General features: G+C 35.8%; 1 protein-coding gene across 6 annotated transcripts in view; it reads left to right on the forward strand.

The window, feature by feature from the left end:
- ARL15 (ARF like GTPase 15) overlaps positions 1 to 15,665 on the forward strand; it is a 227,468-nt gene that overhangs the window by 85,260 nt on the left and 126,543 nt on the right. For all 6 annotated transcript variants that reach the window (XM_088157349.1, XM_088157350.1, XM_088157352.1 and 3 more), the window contains one exon: positions 11,870 to 12,078. In XM_088157349.1, the coding sequence (XP_088013475.1) occupies positions 11,870 to 12,078 (209 nt within the window). The remainder of the gene's footprint in view (positions 1 to 11,869; positions 12,079 to 15,665) is intronic.

Genomic DNA, 15,665 nt, shown 5'->3' on the forward strand with positions numbered 1-15,665 from the left:
TAGTTATTTTAAATTTTAAAATTATAGATTGGTACAGCTGCAGTTAAAAATCTCAGCAGATAAAGCTGAGAAAAGTTATACAAATACTGATCTCAAAAAACAAAGGGTGAAAGCAGGAGGAATGTAAGGCGTGTGGTGTATCCCCTTAATGTAATTTCTTGGATTGCAGTGGTTAAATTATAAAGAAATACAAACTAGACTGTAATTTTAGTACGGCTCATGTGGCAACTCAAGGAAATGTATGTTCCTTGTGTTTATTTTATGTATAAACTTTCACTTATGAGAACTGGCTCAGGTAACTATGTGAACATTTGTCAAAACCAATATATTTACTGCACCACTGAAAGTGTCGCAAATGCAGCCAACTTTTAATGAGTTATATTCTTTGAGAACTGTTCTCTTGTTGCATTTTTTGGATTCTGGAGCAAGGGTTGTTTTATGGTTTTAGGATTTAAAAAAATTTCTATATACAGACAACCTATTTGGCTCCCAATTCTGACTGAGTCTCAAGTGAGGTTGTTTGTTATAAGCAAGAAAACACTCTCCTGGTGAGAGTTCTTGTGGAGTCTAATGTTCTTCTAATTTAAAACCCACTTAAATCTTCTTCATATTCTAGAAGTTCTGTATATCTTTTTTTTATTATTTATGTAAATATAGTAGACTTAATATTGAGGATATTTATTAGATTTTTTAACAAGCTTGTAACCTCTCTTAAATGATCTGGGGTACAATTTGACTTGGTTCTTGAGGAAAGTTTCAGGAGATCTAGTTGCATGGTAGCTGTCTTACCTGAACTTGTTTCAAGAAGACTTTAAAATGAGCACATGTGGAAGGCATAGCATTTCCTCTTTACTACCACTGGTCCATGGATATAAACATACATGTTCCTGTTTGAGCATGTATTCTGTTAAAAAAACAAAAACCAGTAAGTTTTTAAGGTTTTAAGGGACCACTCCTCAGGGATAGTGTAGATACTGCTCGAGTGTGTTATGTGCGTTATGTGCACTTAGTCATAATGTCACTTTTTGGATTTTTTGAAAAATAGGGTGAATTATTTGCAATCTAGTTCATACATTCTGCAACCTAAGCTATATGAAATATATAATTCATGTAAGTAAATACAATTTTTAATCAAGAATTGAATCTGTGTATTCTATAGCAGATCCTTGTGTAAGTCTCTTAACCTTTTTTGATCATACGACATTTTTGCAGGTATGTGTATTTTGAGTAATCTTATCGTAGTGGAGAGTTTTGGCTTATGATGAGGAGTAATCCAGAATACTTGATTTGTTGTTTTCATCCATTTATCTCGTCTCAAAGACAGAGGGACTGTCAGAATTTTTACTATGCCTTTTACTTCCTTTTCCGTTTGACTATGGGTGTTTCCATGTCTGTGTTTAAAGATTATGTAATCTGATTTCTTATATGGAATATTGCAGAAAAATGCTAGTTCTGTTACCTTTTCATTGTCTAGGTAAGAGAGCAAAAGCAAGCTTCTAAAAGTTTTTGTTCCAAAAGTTGGTGGTCACTAGTGGTGTTCCCCAGGACTCATTATTGGTCCCAGTTTTGTTTAGTATCTTTATTAATGGTACGGACAAGGGGACCAAGTGCATTCTCAGTTTGCATATGACACTGAGTTGGGTGGGAGTGTTGATGTGCTGGAGGGGCAGGAAGGCTCTGCAGAGGGATCAGGGCAGGCTGGATCATGGCTGAGGCCAATGGTGTGAGGTTCAACAAGGCCAAGTGCCAGGTCCTGCCCTTGGGTCACAACAACCCCAGGCAGTGCCACAGGCTGGCACAGAGTGGCTGGAAAGGAGCTGGGGGTGCTGGTGACAGTGACTGAGCATGAGCCAGGGTGTGCCCAGGTGGCCAAGAAGGCCAATGGCATCGTGGGCTGGATCAGCAATAGTGTGGCCAGCAGGAGCAGGGCAGGGATTGTCCCCCTGTGCTGGGCACTGCTGAGGCCACACCTCGAGTGCTGTGTCCAGTTCTGGGCCCTCCCTGCAAGAAAGACTCTGAGGGGCTGGAGTGAGTGCAGAGAAGGGAACGGAGCTGGGGCAGGGCCTGGAGCACCAGTGCTGTGAGGAGCAGCTGAGGGAGCTGGGGGTGTTTATCCTGGAGAAAAGGAGGATCAGGGTGACATTATCACTCTCCACAACTGCCTGGATAGAGGGTGTGGCCAGGTAGGGATCACTCTCTTCTTCCTGTCAGCCAGCAACAGGATGAGAGGACATGGCTTCAAGCTCCACCAACAGAGTTAAGGCTGGACATCAGGAAGAATTTCTTCATGAAAACAATTGTTAAACATTGGAATGACTGCTGAGGGAGTCACCATCCCTGGAAGTGTTCACGAAACAACTGGACATGGCGCTTAGTACCATGATCTAGTTTACAAGGTGGTAATAGGTCAAAGGTTGTACTTAATGATCTTAGAGGTCTTTTCAAACCTAAATCATTCTGTGTTTCTCTAGTCAGCATTTAACCTTTTAGGTGAGAAATATGTTCCTGTTTGATGAGGGTAAAACCTGAACTTTCTGGAGTAGACATGGTTCCTCTCTTATATGAAAATAAACCAAAACATTTTACATTTGTCACCGCAAGATAAAAGTGTTAAATTTTATTTTGGAATTTCTCCTTCTGATGTTGCCTGATTGCTGGATTTTTTGGTCTTATTTCTGTGTTTTGCCTTCTGTTTTTATGCTATTGTTATATAATTTCTCTTTACTGTAGTGTGGAGGTCTTGTCCGGACATTTGATCTCGGAAACTTGAAGGAAGGCATCTTTTCTTAACAACCACTTCCTGTTGTTACATGTTATTTACAGAGTGAAGTTCTATATGGTTTTAATTTTTGTTGCTTTATATTTTTAGGTTTAGGTAACAGAAATCTTCAAATGTCATCATACAATAACATATTAACAGCCAGTATTTAAAACACAGCAGAAGTTATACTGCTTAAGGTTCTTATATTCAGCAGCCAAGCATTTATGTGAAACAGATGCTGACTGTGTAGTATCCTTTCTGTTTCATTGAAGTAATATTCTTCCTTGAGGTCAAAGATGGTGCGAGTTTTTACTGTGCTTGTTGTCTCCAAAGCTGATAATGAAGCCAGGTTTTATTTCTTCATTTCTACAGGGATTGCAAATTTTCAGGCAAAGTATATAGAACATAGTCTCTTCTTTAATCGGTTCAAGGAGTGATTTTCTCTTCATCCTCCTTTAACATTTAGGGACAGGGAGCAAAGTTTCATGTGCTCTCTTTGCAGAAGTTTTTCTTTGAAGTACATGATTCTAGAATATTAAAAATAGGACCCAAGTTCTGTTTGTTTGTTTGTTTGTTTTTTAATTGTTTTTGTTTCCTAAGACAGGAATTTGCAGTCCTAACAGAAAATAAAGGGTTCATCCAATTTGAAAAATGATAAATGTTTTGGTTTTTAAACAAAACATTTGATCCTGAAAAAGTAAGAATATATAGAGAACTTTCAAATCTAACATTAGATTTCTTAAATTACTTGAAAAGAAAGTTTTACTTTATTTGCTGACCAAGATGAACTGCCTGCTCTCTTAGTTGCTCTTTTGCTGTACCAATAATCCCTTCCTTATCCCCAAGAAGCTAAAAAATTACCATTTCCCCCAAAAGATTTGGCCTATAAAATAGAAGCTATAATTTCAATTATCATGAAGATGTGCCATGCTCTAGTCCACATTCTTCCAGAATGTACTGTTACCAAGACAATTGGAAATATGTGTCTTTTTATTATGCATCTCAGCTAAGTAATGGTATGGAAAGGAACTACAGTTGTGATGATTTCCTCTTATGGTGCAATAATTTTTTGTGGGAACTAAGGATGACATTGTATATGATGAACATAGCGAAGAGTGGGAGAGCCCTGTAAAAATAAGGAGGATGATAATGTTGTTCAGAAGATTCTTATAGTGTTTTTCTGAAAAATGTTTGAGATGCTGAATGCTGAGGTTGGTTCACAAGATAGATAATGGAGATGTAAAGGCAATAGGAAGCTTTTTCTTTGGTTCTAACAAATTCCAACCTGGAGACACAGTGGCTGAAAGCACCATTTATTCTCTGGTTTTTAGTCATTTGCTGTTGTAATGCTGTCAAAACAGCATATAAAGTTGTGGTTTAGATATTTATTCAGGCCTGTATCAAGATTTAAGGTCCATCCTGATAGACAACTAAGAATTTTCAGTTGTCTTTTTAGAATGAATTATTTAATAATTAAATTTGGTGTCTTGTAAAAGCAGAAAACTTAGAAACTACAAGTGAGATGCCAAATAATGAGCCAAGTCAAATTTAAAAGAATTATTCTGGATGTGAGCAGCTCGTCTTCTTACAAAGTTTAAAAATACTAACAGCATGATATAGGGTTTAATAATTATTTAACATATTTTATTTATTATATCTTTGTATGTTTGTATTAGGTTTTGTGATACACCCTAAAGCCATTTTCTCAAACATAGAGAGTACGCGTTGTGTAGTCATACTAGAAAATTCATTTAAGACAAAAGTCTGTTAAATACATAGCAAGAGTGGAGCGTTTAGTATCAGGAATGCTCTTGTGTCCAGTTGGTTGAGCTTGCCCAGGAAGAGATGAGAACTTGCCTCTCCACTGCTGTTGCTTCTTAAGCTTGATTACCAAAGTTATAAATTCACGTTCTTAGGCCAGTTAAATTAATTGTCTAGGTGACAGCTTGAGAACAAATAGCTTTAAATAGGTTTGGTTAAACAAAGCATGTATATTTTGTCTTAATTTGGAAGTAAAGAGCAGCAGAAAAGAGAGTAGGAGGAGAAGCCACACGGTTGTGCAGTCCAAGTTGAATGGAAAATATGAAATTCTGGAGAAGACAGCAACAGTTGTCAGGTAGTATCTGCCTGGTGAAAAGAATGGCTGATGTGGGAGAAAATAATGCTCTATTAATTAGAATTTAAAATTTAAATATTTTTGGAAATTTCTCTCTTCCTTTGCTACAGAGCAAAGAAGTAGAGTACTGAACATCCTTCTAGCAACATAGAGCAGCTAACATTTCATCAAGTTAGTCATCAGAAAACTGATCCCACAAGTAAATGCCAGATTAAGTCATCTACACAGTGGTGAACTAGCACAAAGCAATGAAATCTCCATACTGTACTTGGCTAAAAGGCACTTGACACCTCTACAAAATCTGGTTGTGGAGTACATGCAATGCCATCTGTGACATACTGCATCAAACAGTTTATAGAATGTCTTAGCAGATGAAATTTTTAGATGACCCTGTTGAGCTGTCTATGCTGTGCATCACAGTGTGGATTTCCAAAAGCATTAAAGTTAGATCTGTTTGCTATCAATCATACTCAGCCTGCTGTTCAAATGGTGCCCAAACCCAGGCTCTGTCACACAGTTTACTCATTTCATAGATAAGAAAGATCATTTACACCCGCTTATGGATGTCTTTACTGTGAGTCTAAGTAAGCTCTAATTCAGCATAGTGATCTTACCACTCTTCCTTGGAAACACTGTGATTTTGCTACAATTAGATATTTGCAGTGTGAAAAGACAACCTGAAGTTTGTCTCACTGCGAGTAGGAACCGTGCAAGCAATGCCTATCACAGCTGTGTAAATAGGATAGGCAAAATACAGAATTTCCTAATTAAGCTTTTTGTGGGTGGGGACTGGTTATTTTTGTTTTTGAGATATTTTGTGGAGAGAAAAACGGAACATTTGGTTTGTTTAAAAGTCTATCTCCTGTTTGGCTTGCAATGCCATTTTCTTCAGGCAGAATCAAAGGATAGAACCTAGCAGCTTAGTTAAGCATCAGAAATGATACAAATATTTTAGAACCATTTCCCCCTGCCCCGCCCCCCCCCCCCCCCCCAAAAAAAAGTTTTGTCTTTGATTCTAGACAGCTAAAGCTTTAAACTTCTGTTCGCCAATTAGCAAAAAGGCTAAGCAGAAATACACAGCTGTGGCAGACTTGCTGCTTCCTTTGTATGCCTACTAGTTTGAAGTGCCATAGAGAAAGATGTGCTTTGAACTTCATTTAGGTTATTGAGGTTAGCTGCACTGTTATCAAAGCTGTGACTGCAGCTCAGGGGAGGGTACTTTTGAACCTTGCTGGGTGCTGGCAGCAGTCTTACTGTGGAGTTGTGCCACTGCTTCTGAGACCATGACTGTCCTCTAGACTCCTCTAGCAGATGTGGGAGATTGACACAGATGTGGATTATCCTGTTGCCAACCAGTCTTTGCTAGCCCTAGAGGGCATACAGTGTGTTTGTGAATTTAAAATAGAAACAATACAAAACTCATTAAAAAAAGAAAAAGAGCTGCAGCAAACTATTAAATCTTTAGATATTGGGCTTAAATAGATATTAAAGCATATTGCAGGGTACACATATCCTTCACTTTATTTTAAATTAATTTAAATTTTATTAAAATGAGCTTTATAATGAATTTTATGTTCTTGAGTAGAACAGGAGATATTTGTTTCAAATTGCAAGTCTTATTTTAACATGGTAGTATAACACACACACCCAAGTAGATCAAACTGACTTTCTGCAGGCAAGTATAAGTATAATGTTTTTGAAACTTCCAAGTGCTTGAAACCTGAATGTTGTTCCAACAGATTTAAATCTCAGAGTAAGGTGGAGATTCAAAGATGGAAACAGCACTTAAGTTAGCTAATAAGGAAAATACTGAAGGCTTGACTTGTAGATTAATCTCACTGGAAAAGCCTGGAAGGCAGGCAAGAGATGACAGAGATGGTTTCCATAAACTTTGGTTTGATAAGAAAAATAAAGTACCATAAACTTACGTGCATTTTTGATTTTGTATGTTTTGAATACAAAGACAGGAAATTTTTGCCTCAACATTTTTGTCTTTTTTTCTCCTTCTATACTGTTTTTTTCATACTGTATTTGAATTTCTGCAGTGAATATAGCTGATATGGCAATCTCAAAATATTCCTTTTTCTTGGGAAAATATGCCAATTTCCTGCTGCTGTGTTTTGTGCATTGCAGGAGTGCACTGCCTGAAAACCTAGAGAAAGTAGGCTATGATCACTTGGTCTTAGACCCTAGGAAGCAGAAGTCCTGGGACTTTTGAAAATGGAGAAGGTTTTAATTAGCATCTGTGTTGTCACAGTAACCATACAAAGTAGCCATAGAATGATAACTGACATTACATTCATGAAAATGTTTGTATATATGTGTGGATGTCTCTGTCAGATGGGACAAATTCCATGCACATTCATAGCAGGTTATCTTATACAGAATTTATAAATTTGTAATAAAAGGGAGCTAACACATATAAAAACCTCAAAATCAAGAACAACAAAAACTGTATACAGGATTTATTCAAGCATGGAATACTGAGAAACCTGCCAAAATAGATAAGGAGCAACCACATCTCTTGAACATGTTAAGATTTCTAAGGTTTCAGGCATCTTGACTACTCCAGAAAATACATCAGTTTTACTAGTGAGGATAGGATTTGAAATGAAGGTATAAACCCTATATAGAAACATTTAGAAACATGTATTTCCAAAGGTTTTCTTGAAGTGAGAAACTAGGGTATATGTACAGATTTTGAAGGAATAGATAAGAATGGTCCCTTCTTTCTTTCTCCCCCACCCATGGGCCAGTGATGCAAACAAAAAGATTTTGTGGCAGAGTCCTTGGCATTTTTTCACCTTCATGTTTATTAGAAATGTTTTGTTTAATATCAGTAGAGGAATGATTTATATAATATTTTAATTAACCATAAAACCTTCAGAGTATGTAGGTGAGTGGGTGATATATTTGAAGTGGTAGAAAATCTGTTTGCAGCCTGCATTCTTTCGTGTCCTCAAGTTAACTGTTTCTGATGGGAAGGAAAAAAAATATTTTTTGCTCTATTTAAGACTATAACTTCTCCAGATATGTGATGTATTTTGAGGTTAATAAGAGCTTTCGTTTGCAGACTGGACGGTGTTGAAGCAAGGGCTCTGTCACATTTATTGTGCTCTCAATGGGGAGTTGCTGCACGTCTAACAAATAAAAAAATTGACACGTGATGATTTCTTTCAGTGAATTTTTTCGGTAATGCTATGTTCTGTTTCTCCTGAAAGTACTGAAAAGGAGGGAATTGAAGGTAACTTTAAATCACCACTGTGAATGAACATGTAGATAGAAGTATTCATAGCTGAAAGGAAGATTTGCAGCTCTGTGTTTTGCATAATATTTAAAGGAGTGTGTACTTGTACTTGTGTGTACTGGTTCAGGTGCATGTTAAACTGCACATAACTCAAAATTGTCCTCCCAGCTCCTAAGGGGTACTGTTAGCACTGATAAAAATAATTAGCGGTGTTAATATGAGCACACTATTCCTTTGACTGATGATAAAGAAAAAAATATTTATATGATATTTAAAAATATTAAAATAAAGGTCATTAAAATTACAGTTAGTTGAGTAAACCTGTCCTGTAGTAATGCTAAATGGTTGGGGTTTTTAATTGCAGCATCCTGTAATTTTTCTGTAAGGAGAGGTTTGGTTTTTTCCTGTTATAAAGTAATTCAAGCCTACTGTTTGATTGACTAGTATGTGATTGTGTCGTAGTTTGGATTTTGGTGGGGTTTTTTCCTCTAGTTTATTTATAAAGTGCATGTTTTAGTCACATCACGGGACTCAACCCACTCCTGTAAATTCCTTCATTGCTGAGGGAAACAAATCATCTGCTTAGCCATAAGTAGTGGCTCTTGCTTGTGTTTAAGGAAGCTGCTACCCTGAATGCCACATTTTGGTGAACCTGTCACATAGCACGTTTCTTAGGTCTAATGTGGATTATGTCTTTCTGATGTTTTAGAGATTTTTTTTCCCTCATTTTTAAAAAAATCTTAGTTTAGGCAGATAATTGGTTGGAGAAACAGGCATATGGTTCAAAGCTGTTAGAGAAACACATGATAGCAGGCTGACAAACCTAAGTGCTTATTCTATGTGTTGCTATTGTTTGATGGGATGTTTTGGGTACCAGTTAAATTAAATTCCTGCTTTTATCACATCAGTCTTCTCATGTCTAATGGGCACACATTATATTCTGGATTTCCAAAGAACTCAGACTTTGAATCTTCCTGTCTTTGAAACCTTTGGAATAGATGAAAAAATTAATTAAGAAGATAATTTTGTTAAACTGCACCTAAAAACAACTGCTTGCTTTCTAGCGCTGTATTTGTCATGCCACAAAGTGTGAATGGCTGAAACACTATTCATAGACAAGTGTTTCCTGCCCAGTGTTTCCTCACTGCTTTGAGGAAAGAAGCTGAGAGCAGATTCTGTTCCCTGGATATGAAGAGTTAAGGCAAAAGAATATCAGGTTATTTGTCTTGTAGAAATTGTGACTTCCAGCCGCTGATAGCTTATTGATGCCAAGAATTATTTTTCAGGTGCATTGCCAGAAAAATGGTTTGAAATGGCACCCTAACTTACATGTTTTATCAGTCTTTTTTCTTGTCTGCTTAGTGCAAATTATTTTTATTATTAAACCTCAGGTGATTTCCTCAGAATTGAAGTGTAAGCAATTTCAGGGCATGTCATTAGAGTAATGGAAGATCCCAAAGAAAATACCGAGTTTCACGAGACGTTGTAAGTTGGTTCTTATGACTATGCCATGGTGACTGACCAGGGCTGGAGAGAAAAAGACTTCTATACTTTGGTGGTGATTCTTTTGGGACAGCTCACATGGAGGAACAAAGTTGAGCTGCTAAAAGAACGTGAACCAAAATGACAGGACCATAAGGTCAGGAAATCAGCATACTCCTTTTCTGGCTTCAATGTCTCATGCAGGGATCCATGAGCTGCTTTTTTCCAAGTGCCTGCATACAAGAGGTCAAATGCTCTGCAGTTCACCACAGATTTTCTTTTTAGAGTGAGTATGGTTACAAAGATAAGACTCAGATTCTAGCAGTGAAATGTGATTGAAAAGTAGGTGACTGATGCTTAGAGCAAATAAGACGGATGTTATGTTGCTAGGAAAAAAAAAATGCCTTCAAAGAACTGATTGTGGTCTTAGTGTTTAAGTTCATAGAAAATGATTCTCTACTAGTTTTTAAAGTAATGTGATACTTCAGATGCCTGCAACACTGCTGTGTGTGGCTATGTAAATAGTGTCCCTCTGGCAGCTTGCTCTACTTGGTTCTGAAGTAGACAGCTGTTTGGAAAGACTGGGTCATCTAATAGATGCTATAAAATTCTTTACAAGTACAGTTGACAGATATTCATATGCTACAGAAACATAGAATTAGCTTTCAATGCAAGACCTCTTCTGTATATATAATATTAGTCTTCAGATCTTGATGATAAAATAAATAAAACATCCATCCTGTTTGTGCATTGTTATTTTGAGTCTGGTTAAATTAACAGAGAGATTAAACAAGTCCCGTGACCATTTGCCTTTAATTAGTCAACTCTGTAGGTTTCTTGCAGAAAAAAATTATTAGGTATGATGTCAGTATTCTCTGTAGGAAAAAGTGTGTGTGTTTGTTGATAGCTTGTGCTGGGTGAAGATGCAGGAAAAGAAAGTGTTCAGGGTTCCAGTGTGACTAGTAAAAATATGAGAGTAACTCCATTAGGTGAGATTTGAATACTCTTGAGTTGCATACTTAAATTTGATGGGGAAAAAAATTTATTTCTTCCTTCATTTCTGCTTAGTGTTTTTTTGTTGCACAATGTGTAAATTAAGTTAATATTTTAAGTGTTGCATCAATATTATGGCCATTATGGTGCATTAAAATCATTTTGTTTCACTGAAAAGTGGAACTTTATTATTTTCAGCTCTTGGCTCTTGTGTATATATGGAAGTTCACTTTTCCCTGTCTCAAAATAAGACAAGTGTCTGTAAAAGGTACCTTCTGCACATTTCTGCAAGTCACTGTCTGGCAGACATGTCAAGTTTTGTACTAGACTATTGCTGCTGCTGTTCACTGTTTAGTGTTTGTCCCCATGAGTGTAGTGCCAGATCCAGACATAGAATGAATAGCCCATATCCAAATCATAGTTTAGATAGTTTGACAGCTGTCAAATACAATTTTTTTTTTCCTACCTCATTGCTACAACATATGCTGCTCTCCAGGGGAGACAAAAGCTTTCTGTTGATAACCTTAGTGCTTGGCTTCTGTTGAGATGGCTGAGTGCTGCTGAACTGTGTCCTAAAAATTACTGTGGCATATAAGCCAATACAGTCACTCATGTGTCTGCTGTTGGGCTCTTCCAGAATCCTTAGTGTGGTTGACAGAGCAAAAGTAGTTGAACTGAATGCCTTTGCATGTTGTCACCATAGCTCTTCATTCAATGTTCAACTCACTATTGTATCATCATTCTCCTCATTAAGTATCTAATTACTTTAATAGGCTTTCCTGACACCTTTTTTCCCCAATTATGAAGTGGTTGCCTGATGGTTTGGAGATGAACTAGAAAGCCTCATCAGAAATGAGCAACTGCCATGACAGAAGCTGCAGGTTATGACAAGGAGCTGCAGGGCAAAGTGAAAAAGAATAGGTAAAGATTTAGGTATTAGTGCCAAGATATTCCAGTGAGAAGGTAAAGGATTAGGCTGTGTGGTACTGTAAGCATGGTAGTTCTGCCAGTACTCATTAATACAGCAGAAGGTTTAATGGAAGAAAGCTGCATTGAGTGAGCTTCCTTCCTTATTTAAGCAATGTAGATTTGACATTGGTGGTGTATATGTCGGATTTTTTAATTGCTCTTTTTTTTCCTTTTTATTCTTTTAATGATGGTTAAGAGAAAAAATGTGGTTAATTCTAAGTAGAGGGTTTATTTTCATTTACAAGTGTTACATTTGTTAAACTATTCTTGTTTTAATTAGTTCTCATTATTGTTTTGAAAGGAGCTGACAATATCAGGAAATACTGGAGTCGTTACTACCAAGGATCCCAAGGGGTAATATTTGTACTAGACAGCGCCTCCTCTGAAGATGATCTAGAAACTGCTAGGAATGAGCTGCATTCTGCTCTCCAGCACCCACAGTTATGTACTTTGCCGTTTTTAATACTGGCCAATCACCAAGACAAGCCAGCAGCTCGCTCAGTACAAGAGGTATGTTAATGTGGCAGCTTCTTGCCTGTTTGTATTTACTTTCTGCACACCACTGATCCACTCTCACTTATTACCCTGACATCTTGGTTAAGGACTGGCCTCAGTTTCTTCTTTACTGTAAGTATGCAGACCAGGAAGAGTCTCAGTCCCTAAAAACTTAGTCCACTCCACTCTATACAGGCTTAGTTGTTCTGGAAAACAGACAAGTAATACTTGGATACAAACAGATCTTCTGCTTTCACCATATTTTGCTTAAGGGAGAAAAGATGTTTTTAAAACTACTCTTATGAAAAGCTGCTGGGACAGTGATTTTTTGTTTGGCTTGGGTTTTTATTTGCTATTAGTTTTAATTTTGCACTGTTCCGTTACTCCATTCTTTTCAACTGCTTAAAGCAATGCATTACGGCCATATGTTGTCATTTTTATGTAAAAGCTTTTTCTGGGCTGCTGTGTACTGATGTGAAGTCAGAGTTGCAATTCCTGTTCTGAAGTCCTTAATTGGTTCTGTTCTTCCTGTTCCAAGGAGTAATGTTTTTGTCTAATTTCTAGCTATCATACAGTAAATTGTGTAATTGTTCTATTCAGTGTACCTTTTGCTCTTCAGTTTCTGAGAAATTTGTCTTGTCTACATTCCTATCATGTCAGATACATTTGAGGAAATGCTGAAAATTACTTCTGAAATTGTAGGAAGAAGTTAAAATCTGGTTGTGTCATTCTGTTCATAAATGTCATTTAAAGGACTCCTCCTCTTAGAGATTATATATTAAATCAGTTTGTTCTGTGAGTGCAGCAGAGCAAAAACTGTTTCAGCATCTTACTGTGTTGCTGCTTTGTATTTAAACAGATTCTTTCTTAGATTTTCTTTTTCTGAATTATGAAGTTCTGGACTTTCACCTCGGAAAAAATCTGTAGAGTAGCTGCTCTTAGTACAGAATGGTTGAACATAGAGCCTTTACTTCTTTATTGCTACTTGATTCTCCTGTCTGAGTAAAAAGAAATTAAGCTTATTATGTGCTAGGAAGTGGTGTTAATGCTATTCGAGTATAGCAGTGTTTTTAAGAAGAGATTGTGACAGCTGTGTAAACTGCACTATGAAGTATTTTTTTAATTGTTGGTCCTTTTCTCTGAGAATTAATTCTTTGGAAAAAGGAAGAAAAAGGAATTAGATTTTATATATCAAGTTACATAAAACCCCCCCAAAATTATGGAGGGATAGAACCTATAAGTTCTAGATCTTGTTTATATGAAAAACAGACATAGAAAGACGTACTGAATATTTAAAGGAAATGTAATACAGATTTTGATATGTAGGTTTAATAATTTGGCCCAGTTTATTATGCAGCATAAAAGCAAAGCATGCAGTCCTAAATCTCCCACTTAAAAAATGACAATATCCTGAGAGCAAAACTGATTTGATTTTATCATCCAAATATAGTCTATGTTCCCTGGCTTTAATATTTTCATAGAGCAATACAGATCACATTTTTCATCAACAGAAGGGCTGTTTCTTACATGATTTAAGTATTTATTATTTTACTGTATTTTTAATTTTTAAAGGGGCCAAATTTGGTTCAATATTAAGTGAAGTTTTTGATAGCAAGTAAAATTTAAGAAATATTCTTTGTCCAATTTCATATTAATAATGAATGCAATGCCAGTTGGTTTGCTTTACAGCAAATTATACTTGTAACTCTCTCGTTTTGCAGCTGAGCCCATGTGGATGGGCTTTTGGGCCTGAACTGAATTTTTTGTGTATTTAGATTTAACATTTCTTTTCTTTTATTGGCAACACGGTAATTTTCACCTCATTCTTCATTACCAGTTGCTTGAAATCTCAGTAGGGTAATAGATCTCTGTATGCTTATAATAGAATTTCGATGGGTTTCTACTGCATGCTTTAAATAAAAAATCTTACAGTTTATTATCATAGCAGATAAGTCTTGATTGCTAATGTGTGTATGAAATACGGAATACAACAGTTTTGTTAAATGTGCACAGTATATGCATATTTTCAGGAAAAAAACCCACACTGTATCAAGAGCTCAGTGATTTTGAAATTCTTAAATTCGGGGTAGTGAAAAGCAAAATTAAAAGAACAAAAAAAGGAAAAGAAAAAAGAGAGACAGAAAATGTCACAAAGTTGTTATATTGTCCCTGAAAAAAATGTTGATCTGTGTTTGCTGTGTATAGAAAGTAGAAGTCTTATTCAGTCGTTTTTACCATGTTAGAATGGTTATTTTTTGCTTTCCTAAAGGCTTTGCTGTGCTATTGTCCTTATTATTGAGATGTGGATAGAAGTAAAATGTGAATTGTAAGATCATTGCTTATATAAAACCAACATATTAAAGCATATAACAAATGTAATATGTTGAGGATTGGGAGTTTTATTAGACATTTTTTCATTAAGTCCATTAATTATAGGTATTTTCTTGACTTTTTCATGTGTCAGAAGACAGATAAATCACAGTTGAAATTTAAAAATATGTACGCATTCTTTTAGGCAACAAATTGCCTTTCTTTAATGGATATGAAAGGACTCCTTGGAGTATAATTAAGGAAAATGTCTGAGTTGAGTGGTGCATAATAGAAAATGTAGAAAAATATTTATCTACAACAAAAATTCTTCACAAAACTGTGCAAGTGCCAAGCAGTTTCTGCAGCAGATGTTAGTTATATTTTTTGTTGGGAAGTGCAGTTGCTTCAGTTTTTCAAAATGTTGTACTTTATTTAATGTGTTATTTTCCATGCATTGTTTAGGTAGAAATGGTACTCTAGAATCTACATGCTGTAAATAATAAGCAATGTCATGAATAGTTCTATTCACAGCTATAATAGATACTTGCAAGAATATCCAAATAACTTGCTTAATTTATGAAATGCAATTTAACCTAATTAATTTTGCAGAAAATACTTCATATTCTTGAAGTGACCAGGGAAAATTATAGGAGAAGCCAAGCTGAAATACTAATCAGTAAATGTAATCTTTTTTTTCCCTGAGTTCTGTTGCTGGTTAGCTGTTCCCTTGTTATATTTTGATTTTAAAATGAAATCAAGAAAGTAAACTTGGCATGACATTTCATTGTAGAAACTATAAATGAAAATGTCCCTAATATTTCTCTCATGTAGACTTCTATGGTGATTATTCTATCTTCCCATATCAAAGATATTTGTAAGTTTTTCCTATGACAATAGCACTTATTTAGATGTTTTCAAATATCTACTAAGTGATTTCAACTGAGCCATGCTGAAATAAAGCCTGCATAAATTAACCAGGAAATAAAACTGATACAACAATTTTTGTTTCAATCGGTTTGCTCCAGAATAACCTTATTTTAGATTAAAATTACAATAATAAAGAATTAATCATAAGTCAGTTCTGACTATAGTTTTGGAAACTTTATGAAATAGCAAATAAAAACTTTTACAAATGAAAAATAAATTTAGCTACTCAGCATGTGAGGGAAAGTGGTGGCGTATCAGTTTGGCCATGGTTTCCAAAATACAGGGTTCAGTTCCAAAACAGTTTACCTAATTATATGTTTTTTAAAATAAGTATATTCCTGACAGAATGTGCTTTTGCTTTTCCA

Source organism: Sturnus vulgaris, chromosome Z, assembly GCF_052056855.1.
Source record: "Sturnus vulgaris isolate bStuVul1 chromosome Z, bStuVul1.hap1, whole genome shotgun sequence".
Classification (NCBI taxonomy): domain Eukaryota; kingdom Metazoa; phylum Chordata; class Aves; order Passeriformes; family Sturnidae; genus Sturnus; species Sturnus vulgaris.